Source organism: Neophocaena asiaeorientalis, unplaced genomic scaffold (genome assembly GCF_003031525.2).
Source record: "Neophocaena asiaeorientalis asiaeorientalis breed wild unplaced genomic scaffold, Neophocaena_asiaeorientalis_V1.1 scaffold30, whole genome shotgun sequence".
In the NCBI taxonomy this organism is placed as follows: Eukaryota; Metazoa; Chordata; class Mammalia; order Artiodactyla; family Phocoenidae; genus Neophocaena; species Neophocaena asiaeorientalis.
Window position 1 is genome coordinate 10,823,956 of NW_020174923.1, and position 22,370 is coordinate 10,846,325.

At 51.7% G+C, this 22,370-nt stretch overlaps 1 protein-coding gene across 9 annotated transcripts in view; it reads left to right on the forward strand.

Moving 5' to 3' along the window:
• ENDOV (endonuclease V) overlaps positions 1–22,370 on the forward strand; it is a 35,451-nt gene continuing 13,081 nt past the window's right edge. For 7 of the 9 annotated variants that reach the window (XM_024760917.1, XM_024760919.1, XM_024760914.1 and 4 more), the window contains exons 1-9: positions 1–77; positions 395–566; positions 10,421–10,555; positions 10,763–10,802; positions 11,791–11,903; positions 12,771–12,839; positions 13,184–13,312; positions 15,820–15,893; positions 16,724–16,782. In XM_024760917.1, coding sequence (XP_024616685.1) covers positions 22–77; positions 395–566; positions 10,421–10,555; positions 10,763–10,802; positions 11,791–11,903; positions 12,771–12,839; positions 13,184–13,312; positions 15,820–15,893; positions 16,724–16,782 — 847 coding nt within the window. In that variant the 5' untranslated portion in view covers positions 1–21. Of the gene's footprint in view, positions 78–394; positions 567–10,420; positions 10,560–10,762; positions 10,803–11,790; positions 11,904–12,770; positions 12,840–13,183; positions 13,313–15,819; positions 15,894–16,723; positions 16,783–19,401; positions 21,440–22,370 lie in introns of those variants that run through there. The other 2 variants (XM_024760922.1, XM_024760918.1) reach the window with 2 other exon arrangements.

Below are 22,370 nucleotides of genomic sequence, written 5' to 3' on the forward strand. Positions count from 1 at the left end.
AGGGGCGCTCAGGGCCGCGCCATGGCCCGAAAGGCGGCTGGGAGGCCGCCGGAGGAAACGCTGTCGCTCTGGAAACGGTAATGGGGCCAGAGGACGCGTAAGATCCGGGGACTGGAGCGACGAGGTTCCCCGCGGACCTCCGACCTCGTAATCCCCGGCTTTGGGCCGCGGGGGCCTGCGACCGTTTCCGGCGTGCGGGCGAAAGGGCGTTCGGGAGCTGTAGCTTCCGGCGACGCGTCTGGGTCCCAGGGAAGGGAGGGGGTGAGACCGGGAGGGTCCCCAGGTAGAGCCCCGAACCCCGGGCCTGGACGCTCCGTGTGTGGGCGGCCGCAGCCATACCGCGGGGTGGGGGGATCTGGGCTGGGCTGCCCGCTGGACCTGTTTCTGCCCTCAGGGAGCAAGCCCTGTTGAAGACACTTGTCGTGGACCGGGACACGGAGGCGTGGCAACGGGACCCCGCTTTTTCGGGTCTGCAGAGGGTCGGGGGCGTGGATGTGTCCTTTGTGAAGGGCGACAGTGTCAGCGCCTGCGCCTCCCTGGTGGTGCTCAGCTACCCTGAGCTCGAGGTAACCCCAGGGGGACGCTGGCCAGGGGCCGCTACGCTGGGCCCCGGGGTGCATTAGTGAGAGAGGTGGGGCTCTGGACAGGGAACAGTGTTAGGGTAGAACCCCGCTTCTCCTTTCGTGGGAGTTCATTAATGAATTGGGAAGCCTTTGAAAAGAAGAGGATAGGGGACAAAAACTGAAGTCATTCTGTGACTTACATCCAAATAAACTCATGATCTCCAAGTTTGGCCGTTATCTTGGGCTCCCCATGTCAGGGGCCCACAGCAACACACCCTCAAGTTGCCCAAGCTGGAAATCTCTGTCTTCCCGGACCCCTCACAGCAGGTCACACACGAACTCCATTTTTTCTCTCCCTGCTAAAATCACTGGAGTCTTATCTATCCACTTGTCTGCATCACTGCTGTCCCTTCCCTGGCTGTGCCACCGTCACCTCTCCTGTAGGTGACAGGCAGAATCTTTCCTGGGTCCCTTCTCCATGCTGCCATCAGAGCAATTTTTCTAAAAACCAAATGTGAGCAGGTCACCACCTAGTCCACTTAGGACACTTAAGTGCCTATCCTGTGATCTCATGGTACATAAAAGTGACACTCACGGACAAGGCATAAAGGCCGTTCGTGATCTGACCCCTGCTTAACGTAACTCCCTGTAGGCTCACCTCTGGCTACCACCCGCTCCTCACCCACTCCCCACTCCAGAGGCCTTTGGCTTCCTCAAACACGCCTTGCTGTTATCTGCCTGCCTGACCTTAGCAGTGATGTTTCCTCTCCTGGAATGTTTTTCCTGGCTAACTCCTCCTCATCTCTTAGGTCCTCCAGTAAGCCCCCCTTCGTCCTACAAGACCAGGAGTTGCTCTCAGTACCCTCTCATTCCTCTTTATCACACTGGGATGGAATTGGCCTGTGTGTCTCCCCTACCAGAATGTAAACTCCACAATGGTAGGAACCATGCTGTCTTGCCCACCGGTTGTAGCCTCTGCACCTAGTTCAATGCCTGACACATAGAAGACGATCGAATAGATACGTGAATGAATGAACAGCGTGCCCACGATTCCTTTGGAGTCAACAGCTCTGGAAGCCTTGGCTAAAGAAGAAGAGGTTTCCTTGATGAGGAAACCTCTGCTCTGCAGCTTCAGCATTTCCCCCTCCCTGCTCCTCTGCCTGATCCCAAAGCTACTACCTTCCTGCCTCAGCGTCTTTGTGCTTTACTTGGAAGATCCTTTAGTCAAAATTCAGCAGAAATATGTTGATACCTGACTCAGAGTTTGGTGAGGAATAATTGAGATCATGTATGGAGATCAATTAGCATAATGGGCGTGTGGTAAGCCCTCAAAAATTAAATGCTAAGCCACTGTTAATTCTGAGGATGACTTCTCGCTTCTCAAGACCCAGTTCACTTGTTCCCATTGCTCTATACCCTTGTGTACCTGCAGAATTAACCACCCCCTTGTCTCCGTCCTAGGCCTGTTTCTTATGCATGTGCTGTTACAGTACTTCTCACACTGTATTAAAGTTGTCAGCTTAGGAGGCACTCGCAGATCTTACAGCCTGTTAAAGGAGCGCTCTCCTTTTGCAGTAGTCTTCCTCCCCTCATTGCGATAATAGTTTTGAATAGTTCCCCTTACCTCAGAGAAAAGTTATTGGTATATTCTGGTTTTCCCACCATCTGTAGGTTCTGAAGGGCAGGGTTATACTGTATTTCTTTTGGAGCCCCAACACTGAGCAAAGTGCTTGCTACTTGGATGTAGTCAGCACTTGTCATCCTGTGCTATGGAAGCTTAGACTAGGGAATGATCTTGGAATAGTCTGGTCCAATGACTCCCAAATGCCCAACCATGGATCTATGCAATGAGAGTCGCCTGGAAGTGCATTTAGAAATACGGATTCCATAGGCAAATCCATAGAGACACAAAGTAGATTTGTGGTTGCCAAGGGCTAGGGAGTGGGATGGAGGGTGACTGCTAATGGGTATAAGAATTACCTGGGGGCTTCCCCGGTGGTGCAGTGATTAAGAATCTGCCTGGCAATACAGGGGACACAGGTTCGATCCCTGGTGGGGGAAGATCCCACATGCCGCAGAGCAAATAAGCCCGTGCGCCACAACTACTGAGCCTGCACTCTAGAGCCCGCAAGCCACAGCTACTGTGCCCACGCACCACAACTACTGAGGCTGCATGCTGCAACTGCTAAAGCCCGCGTGCCTAGAGCCCATGCTCCGCAACAAGAGAAGCCATGACAATGAGAAGCCCGCGCACCGCAATGAAGAGTAGCCCCCGCCCACCCACCGCAACCAGGGAAAGCCCACGTGCAGCAAAAAAGACCCAACACAGCCAAAAATAAATAAAATAAATTTAAAAAAAAATTTTTTTTTGAATAAAAAGAATTACCTGGGGGTGGTGAAAATGTTCTAAAATTGGATTATAGTAATGGTTGCACAACTCTGTAAATACCAGAAAGCGTTGAATTATACTCTTCAGGTAATTTTATGGTAGTAAATTATATCTCAATAAAGTTGTTAAAAAAAAAAGATTCCAGGGCCCCACTCCCTTTACTGATATTTACCTTTTTAAACAATCCTTCCTGTGATTCCAAAGCAAAGCCAGGCTGTGAATCACTGGTCTTCCTTTCGCACAGCCAGGAATCCTTTCCTCACCATCCCTGACAAATCATGGCCTCACACCAGAGCCCGTTCCATAGTTGGAAGCCTGGTTCGTATGTTCTTTTCCACATGGAGCTGAAATTTAGTTGTTTGTGACTTCTGCCTTAAGGTGCAGAGCACAGGACAAACCTTTCCTACCCTCCTATTTGAAGACAGTCCTGTGTTCTCCTGAGTTTCACTGAGGTGATTCCAGCTCCTTCACTTGCTGCTTGCCCTCCAGCTTGCCCTCAGTGAGTAGGGCCCATTTTTACATCCAGCACCCAGAACTGAATCGAGTACCTCAAGTGCAGTTCAGCCTTTTGGTTCAACCGTTTGGTGGGCCTAATGCACAACTCCAGCTTAGGTTGAAACTTGCATATCTTCACAGAGACTACTGACTAGATCATGCCCACATGCTAACTATACAACTGATTTTTCCTTCTCCCAGAATTTTTTTTAACATATTTATTGGAGTATAAGTGCTTTATAATGTTGTGTTAGTTTCTGCTGTATAACAAAGTGAATCTGCTATATGTATGCACATATCCCCATATCCCCTCCCTCTTGTGTTTCCCTCCCTCCCACTCTCCCTATCCCACCGTTCTAGGTGGTCACAAAACACCAAGCTGATCTCCCTGTACGGTGCTGCTGCTTCCCACTAGCTATCTAGTTTACATTTGGTAATGTATATATGTCAATGCTACTCTCTCATTTCATCCCTTCTCCCAGATTTTTAACTTGAAAATGTGTGCACATACTGAAAAGTTGAAAGAGTAATACATTGAACACCCGTATACCCTCTGCTTAAGATTCAGCTGATTTTGTAGTCTTTGTGTGTGTGCGCACTGAGATTCAAGAGTGCCTCCTAGAGGTTGTGACAGCTCAGCAAACCTGTCCTAGAATATTTTCCTACATAATGGCAGCGTCATTATCACACCTTAAAATATACATGCATGATTCCATCACCACCTGAATGAATCCCATTCCATAACACATTTCCCCAGTAGTCCCCATATGTCTCTTAAAGCTGGTTTTGTATTTTTCTCTGATCTGTAAAACTTTGACGTGTGTTATGTTATAGTTGCTGTTGATAGTAGATTATGATTACTGTGGAGATTTTTTTTGAGGGGGGTCCAGTATATTGCTGTTTACTTTTTTTTTCCACTAAGATACATTTTTAAAATTTTTATTTTTTTATTTTTTATACAGCAGGTTCGTTATCTATTTTGTACATATTAGTGTATATATGTCAATCCCAATCTCCCAATTCATCCCACCACCACCCCCAGCCCCGCCTCCCCTTAATTTCTTAATTTTCCTTAATTTCTCTTTCTGATCTTTTGTTGTTAGTGTATAGGAATGCAAGAGATTACTGTGCATTAATTTTGTATCTTGCAGCTTTACCAAATTCATTGATTATCTCTAGTAGTTTTCTGGTGGCATCTTCAGATTTACCTGTGTATAGTATCATGTCATCTATCTGCAAACAGTGACAGTTTTACTTCTTCTTTTCCTATTTGTATCCCTTTAATTTCTTTTTCTTCTCTGATTGCCGTGGCTAGACTTCCAAAACTATGTTGAATAATAGTGGTGAGAGTGGACATCCTTGTCTTGTTCCTGATCTTAGAGGAAATGCTTTGTTTTTCACCATTGGGAATGATGTTTGCTGTGGGTTTCTCGTATATGGCCTTTATTATGTTGAGGTAGGTTTCCTCTATGCCCACGTTCTGGAGAGTTTTTATCATAAATGGGTGTTGAATTTTGTCAAAAGCTTTTTCTGCACCTATTGAGATGATCATATGGTGGTGGTGTTTTACTATTTATTTATTTATTTGGTTGCACTGGCTCATAGTTGTGGCAGGTGGGCTCCTTAGTTGCAGCACATGGGCTCCTTAGTTGCGGCACACGGGCTCCTTAGTTGCAGCATGCGGGCTCAGTAGTTGTGGCACATGGGCTTAGTTGCTCCATGGCACGTGGCATCTTCCCGGACCAGGGATCGAACCCGTGTCCCCTGCATTGGCAGGCAGATTCTTTATCCACTGTGCCACCAGGGAAGTCCAATCATACGGTTTTTAATTCTTCAGTTTGTTAGTATGGTGTATCACATTGATTGATTTGCATATATTGAAGAATCCTTGCATCCCTGGGATAAATCCCACTTGATCATGGTGAACGATCCTTTTAATGTGTTTTTGGATTCTGTTTCCTAGCATTTTGTTGAGGATTTTTGCATCTATATTCATCAGTGATATTGGTCTGTAATTTTCTTTTTTTTGTAGTATCTTTGTCTGGTTTTGGTATCAGGGTGATGGTGGCCTCGTAGAATGAATTTGGGAGTGTTCCTTCCTCTGCAATATTTTGGAAGAGTTTGAGAAGGATGGGTCTTAGCTCTTCTCTAAATGTTTGGTAGAATTCACCTGTGAAGCCATCTGGTCCTGGACTTTTGTTTGTTGGGATATTTTTAATCACAGTTTCAATTTCATTACTTGTGATTGGTCTGTTTATATTTTCTATTTCTTCGTCGTTCAGTCTTGGAAGGTTACACCTTTCCAAGAATTTGTCCATTTCTTCCAGGTTGTCCATTTTATTGGCGTAGAGTTGTTTGTAGTAGTCTCTTATGATGCTTTGTATTTCTGTGGTGTCCATTGTAGCTTCTCCTTTTTCATTTCTAATTTTATTGATTTGAGTCCTTTCCCTCTTTTTCTTGATGAGTCTGGCTAAAGGTTTATCAATTTTGTTTACCTTCTCAAAAACCAGCTTTTAGTTTTATTGATCTTTGCTATTGTTTTCTTTCTATTTCATTTATTTCTGCTCTGATCTTTATGATTTCTTTCTTTCTCCTAACTTGGGGTTTTGTTTGTTCTTCTTTCTCTAGTTCCTTTAGGTGTAAGGTTAGATTGTTTATTGAGATTTTTCTTGTTTCTTGAAGTAGGATCGTATTGCTATAAACTTCCCTCTTAGAACTGCTTTTGCTGCATCCCATAGGTTTTGAATCGTGTTTTCATTGTCATTTGTCTCGAGGTATTTTTTTGATTTCCTCTTTGATTTCTTCAGTGATCTCTTGTTTATTTAGTAATGTATTGTTTAGCCTCCATGTGTTTGTGGTTTTTATGTTTCTTTCCCTGTAATTTATTTCTAATCTCAAAGTGTTGTGGTTGGAAAAGATGCTTGATATGATTTCAATTTTCTTAAATTTACTGAGGCTTGATTTGTGACCCAAGATATGATCTATCCTGGAGAATGTCCCATGTGTACTTGAGAAGAAAGTGTAATCTGCTGTTTTCAGATGGAATGTCCTATAAATATCAATTAAATCTATCTGGTCTGTTGTGTCATTTAAAGCTTGTGTTTCCTTTTTAATTTTGTGACTGGATGATGAGTCCATTGATGTAAGTGAGGTGTTAAAGTCCCCCACTGTTATTGTGTTATTGTCGATTTCCTCTTTTATAGCTGTTAGCATTTGCCTTATGTATTGTGGTGCTCCTATGTTGGGTGCATACATATTTATAATTGTTATGTTTTCTTCTTGGATTGATCCCTTGATCATTATATAGTGTCCTTCCTTGTCTCTTGTGACATTCTTTATTTTAAAGTCTATTTTATCTGATATGAGTATTGCTACTCCAGCTTTCTTTTGGTTTCCACTTGCACGGAATATCTTTTTCCATCCCCTTACTTTCAGTCTGTGTGTGTCTCTAGGTCTGAAGTGGGTCTCTTGTAGCCAGCATATATATGGGTCTTGTTTTGGTATCCATTCAGCGAGCCTGTGTCTTTTGGTTGGAGCATTTAATCCATTCACATTTAAGGTAATTATCAATAAGTATGTTCCTATTACCATTTTCTTAATTGTTTTGGGTTTGTTTTTGTAGGTCCTTTTCTTCTCTTTTGTTTCCCACTTACAGAAGTTCCTTTAGCATTTGTTGTAGAGCTGGTTCGGTGGTGCTGAATTCTCTTAGCTTTTGCTTGTCTGTAAAGCTTTTGATTTCTCTGTCAAATCTGAATGAAGTCCTTGCCAGGTAGAGTAATCTTAGTTGTAGCTTCTTCCTTTTCATCACTTTAAATGTATCTTGCCACTCCCTTCTGGCTTGTAGAGTTTCTGCTGAGAAACCAGCTGTTAACCTTATGGGAGTTCCCTTGTATGTTATTTGTCATTTTTCCCTTGTTGCTTTCAATAATTTTTCTTTGTCTTTAATTTTTGTCAGTTTGATGACTGAGTGTCTCCGTGTGTTTCTCTTTGGGTTTATCCTGCCTGGGACTCTGCATTTCCTGGACTTGGGTGGCTATTTCCTTTCCCAAGTTAGGGAAGTTTTCAACTATAATCTCTTCAAATATTTTCTCGGGTCCTTTCTCTCTTCTCCTTCTGGGACCCCTATAATGTGAATGTTGGTGTGTTTAATGTTTTCCCAGAGGTTTCTCAGGCTGTCTTCATTTCTTTGCATTCTTTTTTCTTTATTTTGTTCCATGGCAGTGAATTCCACCATTCTGTCTTCCAGGTCACTTATCCGTTCTTCTGCCTCAGTTATTCTACTATGGATTCCTTCTAGTGTATTTTTCATTTCAGTTATTGTATTGTTCATCTCTGTTTGTTTGTTCTTTAATTCTTCTAGGTGTTTGTTCTTTAATTCTTCTAGGTCTTTGTTAAACATTCCTTGCATCTTCTCCATCTTTGCCTCCATTCTTTTTCCGAGGTCCTGGATCATCTTCACCATCATTATTATGAATTCTTTTTCTGGAAGGTTGCCTATCTCTACTTCATTTAGTTGTTTTTCTGGGGTTTTACATTGTTCCTTCATCTGGTACATTGTCTTCTGCCTTTTCCATTTTTTCTGTCTTTCTATGAATGCAGTTTTTCATTCCACAGGCTGGAGGATTGTAGTTCTTCTTGCTTCTCTGTCTGCCTTCTGGTGGATCTTCACTAAGATACATCTTGAGTTGACTTCCATGTCAGTTTCCCCAAGTTCCCACTTGGGTCTTTCAATATGTGGGGTCAGATCTTCTTTTATTTTTGGAACGTTTCTTAGTTTGTGGTTTTAAGTATTAGTTATATTTATTATTTCAACTCCATAGTTTTGTTTCTCTTTTTCAGTCATGCATATGCTGGGTTTTCTGTCTTGTCAGTTTTTTTTGTGTTTCTGTTTTTATTTCTGCCAGGTTGTGCTCTCTGTCTGCCGTTTAGTTAACTTACCTCTGCTGCACAACTGGTTGGGGGCAGCATTTCATCAACTCACAAGGTTTGATCATTGCCTTCTGAGTTCTTGTAGTTCTCTGTTCACTCTAAGTTGTACTTAGGTACTTCCCTGGTGTTCCAGTGGCTAAGACTCTGCACTTCCACTGCAGGGAAGATCCTGCATGCCACACGGTGTGGCCTTAAAAAAAAAAATGTATTTAAACAGGAAACTCAAGGGCCAGGGGTTTGGGTGCCTCAATGGGTTTCTTAAATCATGAGGGACGGTGAAGTATAGTCGTGCCAATACATGGCATCCTTTTCAGAAGCAAAGACGGCCAATGTCTCTTCTGATTCTTTGATACTCTCGTTTCCAAAGGACCTTACACTTCTGGCCTCACTCTCTTCTCCACAAGCCCCCAGGGCTCACCTGTGTCTCCCCAGAGCAGCATCTTCCTGATAAGGCTGGGGCTGCTCCCCAGGTCTCATTCCATCAGGCTCCCCACCACTAGGCCCCACCACACCCCCTGCCCTTGCCCCTTCCTAACCTGCCTTTCTGGCGAGGGGCCCAGAGCTGGCTCTGTGAGTCTGGGCTGTTTATTTCCGCCTGTAGATGCACACCGTTGCTTGTAATTGGCTTGTCTCCCAGTTATGCTGTGGGCATGGGGTAGAGGGGGTTCATCTCCTCTCCTGTGGATCTCTGGTTCCTGGAGCTTGTGCAGAGGGATTCAAACGTAAGCAGCCACCATCATCCTGTGGGAACTCAGGCCACACTTGAACTTCACGCATGTCCCCGTGAAGAGTCATCCTGTTGCATGGGGTTCAGCACTCCAGCCTGCCGGTTTCACTGTGAATCGAATTCTCTGGTCTGTCATCCAGTTGGACCCTGCCCACTCTAGGTCATTGGCAGTTTGATGAGTTTCCTGTGAGTCACTGATAAAAATGTTGGAAGGACGAGCCCCTTCCTCCATGCTATTAGAGTAATTCCTTCATTTAGGGCCATGTCATTATGACCTATGCTATATAGAGTAATTCCTTCATTTAGGGCCATGTCATTATGACCTAGCTTCAAGGGAGAGGTGGAAGTATGATTTTGAAAGCTATCACCAAGAGATTGGTGGGGGGGCGGGGTGGGATGGTCAGTAACAATCCAGGACATCTGAAGGTTCTGGAGAATGTGTGCTTAGTGGGAACCGTTCTCACCTCCGGTGGTCTGGCTGTAATGAAAACTCAAGGTTTAAGGGGCTTAGGGCTGCCGTCCTGTGCTCTGAGCGGGTCGTTACATGCTAATCAAGTACCAACAGGGCCTCCTCTTCCATGCTGTGTTAGGACTTTTCAGTTTGAAGAACAGTCTGCCAGAGCGTGTGAAAATTCTGGGTGGTCCCCAGCAGGTCTGCCTCAGACTCCTGGCCCCCACTCCTCCCGGCGTGAGCCAGGCCTTTTAGCACAACATCCCCAGGGGTATCCCCTCTTCTCTCTCTGGGGTTATTTGCAGCCTCAGAATTTCTCTTTTTGGACTCTCCCATCCCTTGGGACCCAATTCTCTTCCAAACTGCCTCACTCTGAGATCGTGCCTGTCCTTTTTCCGAAATATTTGTAATCTCTTTTCTTAAAGCCAGAGTTGCCCTTCTGGCTATTGTAGCCTCTGTGAAGACTTGGCCTTTTCTTCCCCGAGGCCCCTTCTAATATGGCACTATGGTGTCTATTCACAGGTGCTTCTTGTGCTTTGTCTTCTGTGAGCCTCCAAACTGCCTGGCAGCAGGGTGGGGTGGGGAGGCAGCAGGTCTGATTTACAAAGGAGGCAGCCTGAGGAGGGCCTGATACAGACCAGGTGTGGCCAGTACCTTTGAAATGGCAGCATTTGAATCCCCACTGCCCATCTGCAGGGTGGATCACCTGTCTCCAGTTAGTGAGGCAGGGAAGGGGGCGACTTGGGGGTGGGCCTGGGAGACAGAGGGAGTGACAGGGATTGTCAGATAAGGGCCAAGGGCATGCGAGGGTGCGGGGGAGGTGGCCAGGGCCGCGCGTGCCTAGTGACCTGGGTGCCTGGTGGCAGGTGATGTATGAGGACTGTCGCATGGTGAGCCTGACAGCCCCCTACGTGTCAGGCTTCCTGGCCTTCCGAGAGGTGCCCTTCCTGGTGGACGCGGTGCAGCAGCTGCGGGAGAAGGAGCCCCGCCTCATGCCCCAGGCAGGTATCTCACTGGGTTGGAGGAAAGGCCCTCCACAAGCCCCGCCCCATTGCAGGGAGAGATCCATGAGCTTCCTGGAGAAGTGCTTTTGCCTCAAGAGGGATCAGACCTAAAGAGCTGGGGCCCTCATCTTGCTCTGGGATGCCCCAACCTGATGGGCGAGGGTCACTTCAGCTGACCGTGACTTTCCCCTGTGGCTCTTCCAGGTCCTTTTTGTGGATGGAAATGGGGTGCTCCACCACCGAGGTAATCTGCTCCCAAGACTCCCTGAGAGGGCTGTAAGAGAGGGACCAGGAGGGGTGCAGTCTGCCTGCACCAGGCCCCAGGCCCTCTGCCACCAGCCTGACCTTGCAGCTCCTTCTGGCCTTGCTTTCCTTGTCAAGGCCCCCTAGTAAGGAGCCCCTACTTCTCTTCACCCCTGCCCCTTTCCTGCCTGCCTCCACCGCCTCTGCTGGCTCAGCTCAGGTACCAACATCCAGTTTGGACCTGACGCTTCCAGAAGTCTCAGGCCCTGAGCCCAGCTAACCTGTCCCACTGGTGGCCTGCCCTGTGTCCTAAACAGACCCTTGCCTGAAACCGAACAGGAACAGACAGGTGTGCCTGTTCCCCACTGACCCAGGGAAACCCACACCCACCTGGGTGCTGGAACCTTGTCCCGGGGAGAACCACCAAGGGGGAGGGGCTGTCTTACCCTCAGATACAAACCTGGGGGTTGGGCGGCAGAGGGAGTCAGGAAGGGGTGGCATTGTGATTTTAGCCCCTGCCCTGGGAGCCCAGAGCCACCCTGGACACTAGTGGAGGACCAGCAGGCCAGCCCTGGGCCTGGCCCCCAGTCACTGCAATCCTTGCGCCCTGGCAGGAGCCCCAAAGTTCTGGGCGAGTTAAGGGCAGAGTTGCAGAGGCCTGAAGGTGGCCACAAAGGAGAGGGGAGGATGAAAGAAGCAGGTGAAGAATGTGAGCACACTGATTATAATCAGGCTCCTAATCTTGTCGGAAGGGGGTGGGGGAGGCGTCCTCCACCCAGCCTGCCAGCCCGGAAGTCAGGGTAGAGGGCCACGTCCGAGGTCAGGGTGGGGCTTAGAGCCCTGTCCCACAAGTCCTTGCCCACTGACAGGCCTCTGTTCACGTGGAAAAGTTCAGCGAGGCTCTGGTGTGGCCCCCATCCCCACACTGTCTCTAAACTGCTAGGCTCATTGCCTCACCTTCCCAGCCTCATCTTGCTCTGCCCCTACAGGCTTTGGGGTAGCCTGCCACCTTGGTGTCCTCACAGACCTGCCCTGCATCGGGGTGGCCAAGAAACTTCTGCAGGTGGATGGGCTGGAGAACAACGCTCTGCACAAGGAGAAGGTGAGGGGGCCAGAGTCCGCCCCGCTGCAGACCAGCTCCACCTGGGGCGCTCTCCTCCCAGCCTGGATTGCTGACCTGGACTGAGGAAGACCAGCTTTCTTTGCGTGCCTTGTGGGTGGTGGGTCATCTCGGGAGACTCGGAGCTCCTCTCCCAGCCTCTGGGTGCACACTTGCCTCCTCTCCACCCCTGCCTGCGTGCTGCTGTGGCACCCCACGTGGGGGCAGAGCCTCCAGGTATCGGGGACCGGGCATTCGGGGCCTGTACAACGCTCTGTACTTTTCCACCTGCCGTGCCACCCCCATCTGCCTGGGGCATCTCCCTCCTCTGGGACCCCCTCTGGCGGGAGCTGGTGACACACGTGGCTCTCTAACCTGGACGGCCAACTCTGAGAACGGGTCAGTTGCATCTGTCTCATCCTTCCAGCTCCCCCATGCCTGTGTGGAGTGCCTGTTTGTTGAGTTGACAGGGGCCCCTGACCCACCCAATGGGCCAGTCCCCACCACCACCACTCCAAAAAATTTGTCAGGTTGAATCAGAAGTGCTCAAATTTGTAGCAGGAGAGAAAGCAGCAGGAAGTAAGTGGCCTCGAGTGGGTTGTGGCCCTGTGTGTGCACCAGCCTGGTGCCTCCACCCTGCAGCACTGGGGCCTGGGCGGGCTGCTGCCTCTTCCCTGCTGCAGAATGGGGAGGAGAGTACCTCGTCAAAGTGAGATGGTGCTGCAGGCCGCGCTTGGACGCAGGGTCCACTCGCGATGGGCCCTTCCATCTCCTTGCCCAGCGGCTGCTCAGGTTTTAAAGGTGAGCAGGCTTGCCTTCAAGCCTTTCACCAAGAAAGGTGTTTTTCCAAGTCTTTTTTCTGTTTTCCAGATACGGCTCCTGCAGGGTGGAGGAGACTCATTTCCTCTGATGGGAGGCTCCGGGACCGTCCTGGGCATGGTGAGTGGCCAGGGGCCTGCGCCCCATTGAGGCAGACCCCTCAGCTGAGGGCCAGAGGGGGCCCGGGGTCAGTACCCATGTACGTGCGTGCCCCAGAACCCGTCCGCCTCTCCCTATCTTCCTGCTACTCTGGCTGCCCCTGCATCTTTATTTCTTCCCCTCCCCCACTGTGCTGAGGGGGCCTCTGGGCCCTCACTCGCCCCACCCTGTCCCTAAGACAAACATCAGGAAGGTGCCCCAAGGGTGCTGCCAGTCTCTCAAGCTCCTGCCCACCACCCAGGACATGTCAGTCCTCCAGCCCACAGAGCTTGCCCAGTGCCCTGACCTCGCCCTCCCTGTCACAGGCCCTGAAGAGCCACGACCACAGCACCAAGCCCCTCTATGTCTCTGTGGGCCACAAGATGAGCCTGGAGGCAGCCGTGCGCCTGACCCATGGCTGCTGCAAGTTTCGGATCCCGGAGCCTGTGCGCCAGGTGAGTGGGCTGCCAGGTGGGTAGGCTAGCGCATGGCACCTACTCTTCCTGTACTCCCGGGCTGAGGGTCCACAAGCGCCTGTGGGAGAGTCAGTTTGGGCCACACTAGGCTCCGGAGGGGAGGAGAGGGGCCTGGAAGATGCAGAGGCCTGCCCTGCCTAGCCCGGGGGTCTGCTGTGCCCCTGCACTCAGCCTTTCAGCCTCTGGCACCCTGGGTCATCGGGAAAATCAGCTGACGTCAGCTCAAATAGCAGAGTGGCCTGCCAGCCCCTGAGGGCCCAAGCTGCCCCGCTGGCCTGGGAGGGAGCAGCCATCCTCGGCTGGGGGGCCCCTGCAGGGCTGCTGGGCACTGCTGAGGAAGACTTGGGCCAGGGATAAAATCAGGAAACTCCAGGGTGTGGCCACGCCAGGCACCCAGCACCTAACTTGGGGCCAAGGGGGATCAGAACTCTGGTGAACGAGTTGGCTCAGCTAACCTCATGCAGGAAGCCCTTGGGCCACCTTGGTGGTCTTGGCCATGACAAGGTGCAGAGCAGGTGCAAGTCCCAGGGAAGCCCATGAGGCAAGGATCTGTGAGAAGCTGTCCTCAGGGAGAGGCCTGCTGGAAGAGGGGGAAGGGCAGTCCAGGCCTGAGGACAAGCATTTGCAAAGGCCCTTGGGCAGGAAGGAGTTTGATGCCAGAAACTCAGAGGAACTTGTGGCTGGAGCCCTGGCGAGGGTGAGCGGGCGGAAGCCTGTGTGCATTGCAGGGGGCAGAACTTCAGGTTTACCACAGGGCCTTGGATGTGAGTTGGGAGGGGACACCATCAGATTTGCCTTCCCAGCAGGGGCTGTATGTCGCCTGCTGCTCCGTGTGTCCCTGAGGCCTGTGCTGCGTCAACTAGAGGCAACCTGGTCTAGGTGCCACAGGCCCGCTCGGTACTCTCAGCTCAGCACCACCTGGTGACACTGCAAACCTGAGGGTCCTGGCTCTGCCTCGACCACCCCAAGAGCCCCCGTAGCCACCACCTCGGGGTTTGGGACCCACCCCCCCGGCTGCTGGTGTGCAGGGCAGCCTCCAGGTGGCAGCAGCGGCACACACGTGGCTGTGGCTCTCCGCCCCTGCCAGCAACTCTCTGGGCTGCAAAGAGTCAAGGCCTCTAGGGTGGCTTCCAGGGTGGACTTTCTAAGTGTCCACCAGCCTCAGCCTCCTTCCCTCCCCGTACAGGGTTCGTAGGTGCAAAAGCCTGTGACGTGTCCTGGCCCCAGGAAGCCTTTCCTCCCCCATTCCCATCCACCTGTGCGACCTTGTGGTGGGTGGGGTGACGACCCGAGATTTCTCCGCAGGCCCTCCGAGCCAGGGACTCTGCTGAGCTGGTATGGTGGGCAGGTCTCTGTCCCTTCTGTGTCTCGCCTTGCCCCAGAGTGGATGATAGCTGTGTCCTTGCAGGTGGGGGGATGCCCTGTAAAGTGCCGTGAACCCCTCAGAGGTGGGCAAGGACCGTGTGTCTGCCCTAGAGAAAAGCCAGACGTCTGCACCCAGGAGCCCACCAACCCTATCGTTTCCAGGAAAGGGGTGTGGCCCTGTCTAGTGGCACTGGTTATCTCTTGGTCCATCTTCTTCCTTGGCCCACTCACCTGTGTACACTTTGCCCTCCTGACTACTTCTGTAAGCTCTGAGGAGAAGCTGAGAGAATGGCTTAGGGCCTGCTCCCTTGGTCACAGGCCCGCTGCCCCCCAGCTCCCGGGCCAGGCCGGGACCGGTTGCTGCAGGGGAAGGCGGGAGGTGCTGCCTCGCGTCTCCGGGGCCTTTCTCCCGGAGCACCCTGCCGCCCACCCTGCCCGCTTGCGCATTCACTCTTAAGTAGAAACAGTCGGGGGGATTAGCTGTTGTGTCCTGTAGTCACACAGCCCAAAGCGGGGCTGAGCCATCTGAGCCAGGATCAGGGGCCTCCCTGAGGCCAGGCCCCCTGGAACGGGGAGAGCCTTTGCCGCAAGGTCCTGGGGGCCCCACTCAGGCCTGTTCCCCTCTCCCCAGGGTGTGCCCTGATCCCAGCCTGTGGCCCAGAAGCCCCCTTTCATTCTGGTGACTCTGAAGAACTTTCCAGACACTTCTCCAGGGACAGAGGTTGCAGCTGACACTAGCCAGGGAGCCAGATGAACCAAAAGTGAGAACAGACAAGCTGGGCTGAGGACAGCCTTCAGAGAAGAGGGCTTTAGCAGAGAAACTGTTGGCTCAAGCAAAACCTACAGGGGAGCACAAGCTATAAACCCACTGAAAGCCAACTGAAATAGGAGCAAGGCACCCAGCCCATTTCCTCACGCCCTTCGGGGACATGCTGTCAAGCACCCCAACCAGAGGGCCTGACATCCTGGCACCCACGCATGATGGGGCCGCTGCTCCTTTTCCCTCAGGCTGGGCCTCCGTGGGCTTTTCCAGGAGGGGCCACCCTATCGGGTGGGGACTGGTCCAGAGGCCAGCTTGGGACCCCAGCCACCCCTCTCACTCGAGCCATCCCTTTCTTCAGGCTGACATCCGCTCCCGAGACTACATCCGCAGGACCCTGGGAGTCCAAGGGGCCCCTGCCTTGCGGCCAGAAAGGTGAGTGCTGGGGTGGCTGGGTCATGCCCCCGTGGGGCCACTTCTGGTGGCTGGGCCGCTCGGCGGTGGCGCTGTGGCTCAGGCCAGACAGGCAGGGCCAGGCAGGGGGCGCAGGGTTCCTGAGGGGACAGGAGAAGAGCCAGCAGAATGCTGGGGGCCAGTGTGGACTCCATGTTCAGTGGGAACTGTCCAGCAACCTCCAAAGCTCACCTCCCACCAGGGCGCTCCCTGCTTACCTTGGTCCATTTATGTCGTGGTCTCCACAGAAAGGGTGAGGGAGTCAGGTGGTCCCGGTTCATGTCCTGGCTCTGCACCTGCTGTGTCGTTTACGCTCTCAAAGCCTGTTTCCTCACCTGTGTGGTGTGCACGGTGATTCTCGTCCCACTATGTTGTGGTACAGTCACAGCCAGCAGTGGTTGGTTACTTAATCCTAACGGCACTTACCGTGAGACAGGCACTGTGATCACTTTGCCGATGAAGAGACTGAGATAGCAGGGTTTCCATTGGCAGCTTGGACAGCAGGCCCATCCTCTCCCACCAGGAGTCCTTACAAGCAGGGCGCTTCCTTTGTGCTCCCTTCTCCTCCAAGCCCGTGCTGACCTGGGCCTGGCTAAGCTGCTTTGAGAACTGCTTTGAGAACTTTGAGAAGGTGTGGCTGGGACCCCTGAACTCTCCCAAGGGTGGGGGCTGACCGTCAGGATCTGCCTTGCCCCCTCTGGCCTGGGCTCTCGCACCCCTGAGGATCCAGGTCGACACAGCTTCCAGGGACCACCTGGGGATCGAGGGGGGCTCTGACGTTTGATGCTGTCCTTTCTTGATGTCATTACCAGGAGCAAGAAGGCACAGAGGCCAAAGGCGTGCCCTCAGGGAGCCTCAGAAGAGCCCGCAGGTAAGGACGGGCCCCTCAAATCCCACAGCCAAAACCCCAGGACACACCGGAAAGCCCTGGGCCCAGGTGACCAGGGGCAGTAGGGCAAGGGCTGGGGCTGGCACCGAGCTGGATGCCAGGAAGACTCTTGGGCCGCCTGTGGCCCTGCTCCAGCTCGTCTGTAGGGACTGGGGGAGCGGCCCCCACAGCAGGTGGGGCACCCCGGCCCGAGGACATGGGGACACAGAAGGCACAGCCCTGCTCGGATGGACTGGGGTGGCCACCTTTCCATTCCACGGTCATGAGGCCCAGGGGCCTGGAGAGAGCTCAGTGGAAGACAGAGCTCACATGGCAGAGTGCCAGGCCCAGAGAGCACATGACGTTAATTTCTTAGGAGCGCAGGAAGGGATTCAGAGTTCATAGGGGATTTTCTGGTGTTTTTTTGTTTTGTTCTGAAAGTGCCCAGGTGGGCTTACAGCTGCCAGACTGCACATACATGCACACCTTCTCCTTGCCCATCTGCTCCTCTGAGTACATGTGCCGCTTTCACTTTGTGTTTGTTTATAAACCAGCACGTCCCTCCCTGCCGACCAGCTACACTGAGCCGCTTCTGCCCTGGCCGGGGAGGGTCCAGACTGGGGTGGCTGCTGTCAGGCTTGGCCCCTGGCTGCCCAGCCGGTCTCCAGACTGCCTGCTGCTGGGACGTGCAGGGCCAGGAGGAGGGGAGAAGAGCAGTGTCTGAGCCTGGAAAAGGCTGAGGGCTGGGGGACATACAGGGGCAGTCTGGGCTGCAGGGGTGGGGTGCCATACAGAGGGCCGGCACCCGTACCCGAGGAGATGGGTGTTGGGATCTGCTATCCTGGCCACGGGCCCTGAGGGCGGGCAGGCCACTGTGTCCAAGTGCCAATAGCTCTCCCCTGTTCTTGTCAACCCGACGCACTCCCCCCCTGCCAGCCTCTTCACCCAGAGGCCCAGCCTCAAAACGCGTCTCCACTGTGGGAGGGCAGCCCTGACTCTGGCGCCCTGCCTGGCCACTCCTCTTGGTGTGAGCTAGTCCCAAGGAGGCGCACGGCCCCACCCACAGCCCCTGGGTGCCTCCCAAGCAGCCCTAGTCCTCCACCTCCTCCCAGCTCACCCCCAGGTTCCCTAAGCACTCTGGAATCTTTGCTGAGGGGTGTGAAGAATCCTCGGAGGCAAGCCTTTCTTGCCGTTTATCCTGCCTCTCAAGAAGGAACTGCCTGTCATGGTTTGACAGCCTGGGATGGAAGCCCAGGGAGGCCCCGGGTCCCAGCGCTCCTTCCATGCCCCGCTCTGGTGTCTCTCCTTTCATTCAGAGTGAGAAGGGAGCTCTCTTCCAGGGCCCGGGCTCATGGAAGAAGCAAAGGGGACAAGTAAGCAAGGCAGCCAGCTATTTGGGGTCAGCTGTCCCCCTTCCCCTCCCGCTTAACCTGTGCTCCCAAAACCCTTTGTAAGGCGGGGCCAGGGGCTGCCCCACATGGTAGTAGTAGCCCCTAGTCAGGACATGGCAATAGGAAGCAGGGCCATTCCAGGGCAGGGGGCTTCGGGGTACAGAGGGCCTACTGGGGCCAGGTGGGCTGCTGGGTGCCACCCACATGCTTATGGGCTCCACCGGATGGCTCACTGAGCTCAGCAGCTTCCAGCATGTTCCACAGGTACCTTCAAGGGGACTCCTTCAGGCAGGAAGGCCTATCCCAGGTTCTGATCTGTGGTCCTCCCCAGATGTCCTCGCTGGCACATCTTTTTTCTCACCTCAGCTTCTACTGTCCACCCAATCCTGAGGCTGAGAAAAACACCTGCTCTTCACAGCCAGTGGTACATAGGGAACCCCAGCTCACCCCACCCTCCCTAGCAGGCTCCGGGCCGTCTGCCCACTCACCCCAGGCTCTGGGATGCTGTGCCTGTTTAGAACCTGCACCTCAGTACCTGCGGCTTTTGGCTCCCCTGTGCTGGCAGTGCCCCAGCTCTCCCTGCCTCTGGACTGAGGCACGGGTCTGTGTCCTGGGAGAGAAGGTGGAATGTGGCATCTGATGGTGCTCCGAGAGGGACCGGTCCTCCCTCTCGGAACCTGTTTTTTTGCGGGGATACAAGCACCTGCTTAGTCCAGTTGGGGGATTGAGTGTGAGGGTCCACGTGGAGTCCCTGCCGGCGGTGACACAGTCAGTTCCCAGTTAATGAAGGATGGGGGGGCGTCCAGCACCAGCTGGGCACCACGCTGAGACGTTAGTGGTTAGAGGCAGGGACAGCGTGGAGTCCCGTCTGAGGTGTGCAGGAGCACGGGGCCATGGCGAAACCATCTCCCTAAAATCCCTGATGGTCACTGGGCACAAACAGGCCTGGGCAGGGTTCCACCGGGGGGTCACAGCTGGATTAAGTGCAGCCATAGTCCTGGGGGCTGCCCAAGGACAAGGGAAACAGTGGCACTTGCCTGGGGTCCCAGGCAGCTGCTGCCTCATTCACACCCCTGCTGAGTACAAGGGTGCTGAGCCACCCCAGATGTGCCCCGAGCCTGGTGCCCAGGACTCTGTGCCAGGGTGGCCCTCAGGAGACGCAGTCCCAGCCTACCACCCACGCAGGCCCTGCCTGGTGCTCCACAACCACTGCCCTCCTAACTTCTTCCAGGTCTCTCCCTGCCCAGAGTTCATCAGGACCAGGGGGTCGGGGGACTTCGGAGTGCAGGATGGAAGCCACGCAGAGCTGGCTGGGCCTGACGGCTTTGTACTGACTGGCCTTGGGCAAAGCTTCGAGCCTGTAATGGGGATCACACCTGTGCTGTCTCCCCGGACAGCTGCAGCCCTGTGTGGAGTGGCCGTGGCACAGAACCTGGCACGCAGTCAGTCCTTGCAAAGAAAGTGAGAAGGTTTGGAGAAGTGGGGCCCACAGGGGCCAAGGTTGATGGTCCTCAGTCTGCAAGGCTGTGCTAACTGCACCAATGGGAAGGGAGAAACAGGAAGTAAAGGTCCTCATTTCCTACTGAGCTCCTTCCACCACCCCAAGCCGCCAGAATGCAGTCCCGCAAGGGCTGGGCAGGAAGGACCGTGACTCCCCGGCCCCAATGGCACCTTCCCCTTCAATGCCTGCCCCACGCACATGCCAACAGGAGAGCTTCCCATGGTGCCGGGAGGCTCAGGGTGATGTCTGCAGCAGCATCCCCTGGGGACCCATCTCTAAGACAGGCACAGAGATGGCCGAGACCTCCTACTGGGGTGGGACTAGGGCTCTGCTTAAAGCCACTGCTTCCTCACTGACCAGAGGAGTCAGGTGGGCCCCCTGGGCTGAGGCATGGACTGCTGTGGGGTCCCTCATCCCCATCCCCTCCGCTTCAGTGAGAAGCAGACAGAGCCTGAGATCAGTTTGCAGACGACTGAAAACCTGAGTGGTTTTTGTTTGTTTCAAGGTTAAAGTCATGTAACAAGTCACCATTTTCACATCTTTAAGTGTACTGTGAATTGGCTTTTAGTATATTCAGAATCTTGTGCAGGCACACCACTGTCTAGTTCCAGAACATTTTCCTCCCGTATCCATTAGCAGTCGCTCTCCTCCATCCCTCCCCCTGCCCCAGCCCCTGGCAACCACTAATGGGCTTCCTGTTTCTGTGGACTTGCCAATTCTGGGTACCTCATAGGAGTGGAGTCACACAGAGTATGTGACCTTTATGTCTGGAGTCTCTCCTTAGCATGAGTTTTCAAGGTTCATCTGTGTTGTAACATGGATCAGTACTTTCTTCTATGGCCAAATAATATTCTGTTGTATGGATAGGCCACATTTTGTTTATCCATTCATCTACTGATGAATATTTGGATTATTTGGGGCTATGATGAATAATACTGCTGTGCGAATCGACATACAAGTTTTTGTGTGAACTTACGTTTTTAGTTCTCTTGGGAGTGGAATTTCATGGTAACTCTCTGTTTAACTTTTTGAGGAATAGCCGTACTATTTTCCTCCTGTTTTCCATGGTGGCTGCACCTTTTTACAACCCCACCAGCAACACAGGGTTCTAAGTTCTCCACATCCTCACCAACACTTGTAATTATCTGTCTTTTTGATTCTGGCTATGCTAGTGTATGCGAGATGGTATCTCATTGTGGTTTTGATTTGTATTCCCCTAATGACTAATGATCTTGAGCCCCTTTTCATGTGTATATTAGCTATTTGTATGTCTTCCTGGGAGAAATGTCCACTCAAATTCTTTGCTATTTTTAAAATTGGGTTGTTTGTCTTTCTGTCATTGAGTTGTACGAGTTCTTTATATGTCCTGGGTACCAGACCCCTTTCAGTTATATAATTTACAAATAGGTTCTCCCATTTTGTGTGTTGTCTTTTCATTTTCTTGATAACATCCTTTGAATGAAAGTTTAAAATCTGATGAAATCCAGTTTATCTGTTTTTCACTTGTTGCCTGTGCTTTTGGTGTCATAACGAAGAAACCATTGCCTCATCTGATGTCACAAAGATTTCCTCCTGTGTTTTCTTCTAAGAGTTTAATAGTTTCAGCTCTTACATTTAGATCTTTGATGCATTTTGAGGTAATTTTTGTATATGGATATTTGGGTCTCTTGCAATTCCATATGAATTTTAGAACCAGCTTGTCCATTTCTGCCCCCAAAAAAGGCAGTTGGAATTTTGATAGTGATTGCACTGATCAATTTGTAGAGCATTGCTGTCTTTTTTTTTTAATAAGTTATTTTTTTTAATAAATTCATTTTTAAAATTTATTTTTGGCTGCTTTGGGTCTTCGTTGCTGCGCACAGGCTTCTCTCTGGTTGCAGCGAGCGGGGGCTACTCTTCGTTGCAGTGTGTGGGCTTCTCATTGCGGTGGCTTCTCTTGTTGCATAGCACAGGCTCTAGGCGCACGGGCTTCAGTAGTTGTGGCACGCAGGCTCAGTAATTGTGGCTCATGGGCTCTGGAGCACAGGCTCAGTAGTTGTGGCGCACAGGCTTAGTTGCTCCACAACATACGGGATCTTCCCGGACCAGGGCTCGAACCCGTGTCCCCTGCATTGGCAGGCGGACTCTTAACCACTGCGCCACCAGGGAAGCCCTGAGCGTTGCTGTCTTAACACTATTACGTCTTCAAATCACTGAACACAGGGTCTTTTCACTCATTTAGATCTTCTTTAATTTCTTTCAATGATGTTTTGTAATTTTCATTGTACACGCCCTCCCTGTACGTCCTTTGGTAAAATTTATTACTGAGTATTTTATTCTGTTTGATGCTTTTGTAAATGGAATTGTTTTATTCATTTTATTTTTGGATTGTTCATTGCTAGTGTATAAAAATACATTTTTGTATCTTATATCTGGCAACTTTGCTGTATTCATTTATTAGCTCTAATTGTATGTGTGTGTGTTCTTTAAGGGTTTTATATATGAGATCATGTCTTATGTGAATATAGTTTCACTTTTATTTCTTCCTTTCCAATCTGAATGCCTTTTATAGCTTGTTCTTGCCTGGTTGTCCTGGCTGGAACCTCCAGTGCAATGTTGAAAGGAAGCAGGGAGAGTGGACGTCCTTGTCTGGTGCCTGATCTTAGGGGGAAGCTTCACTAGAGTGTGGTGTTAGCTGTGGGTTTTCCATAGATGCCCTT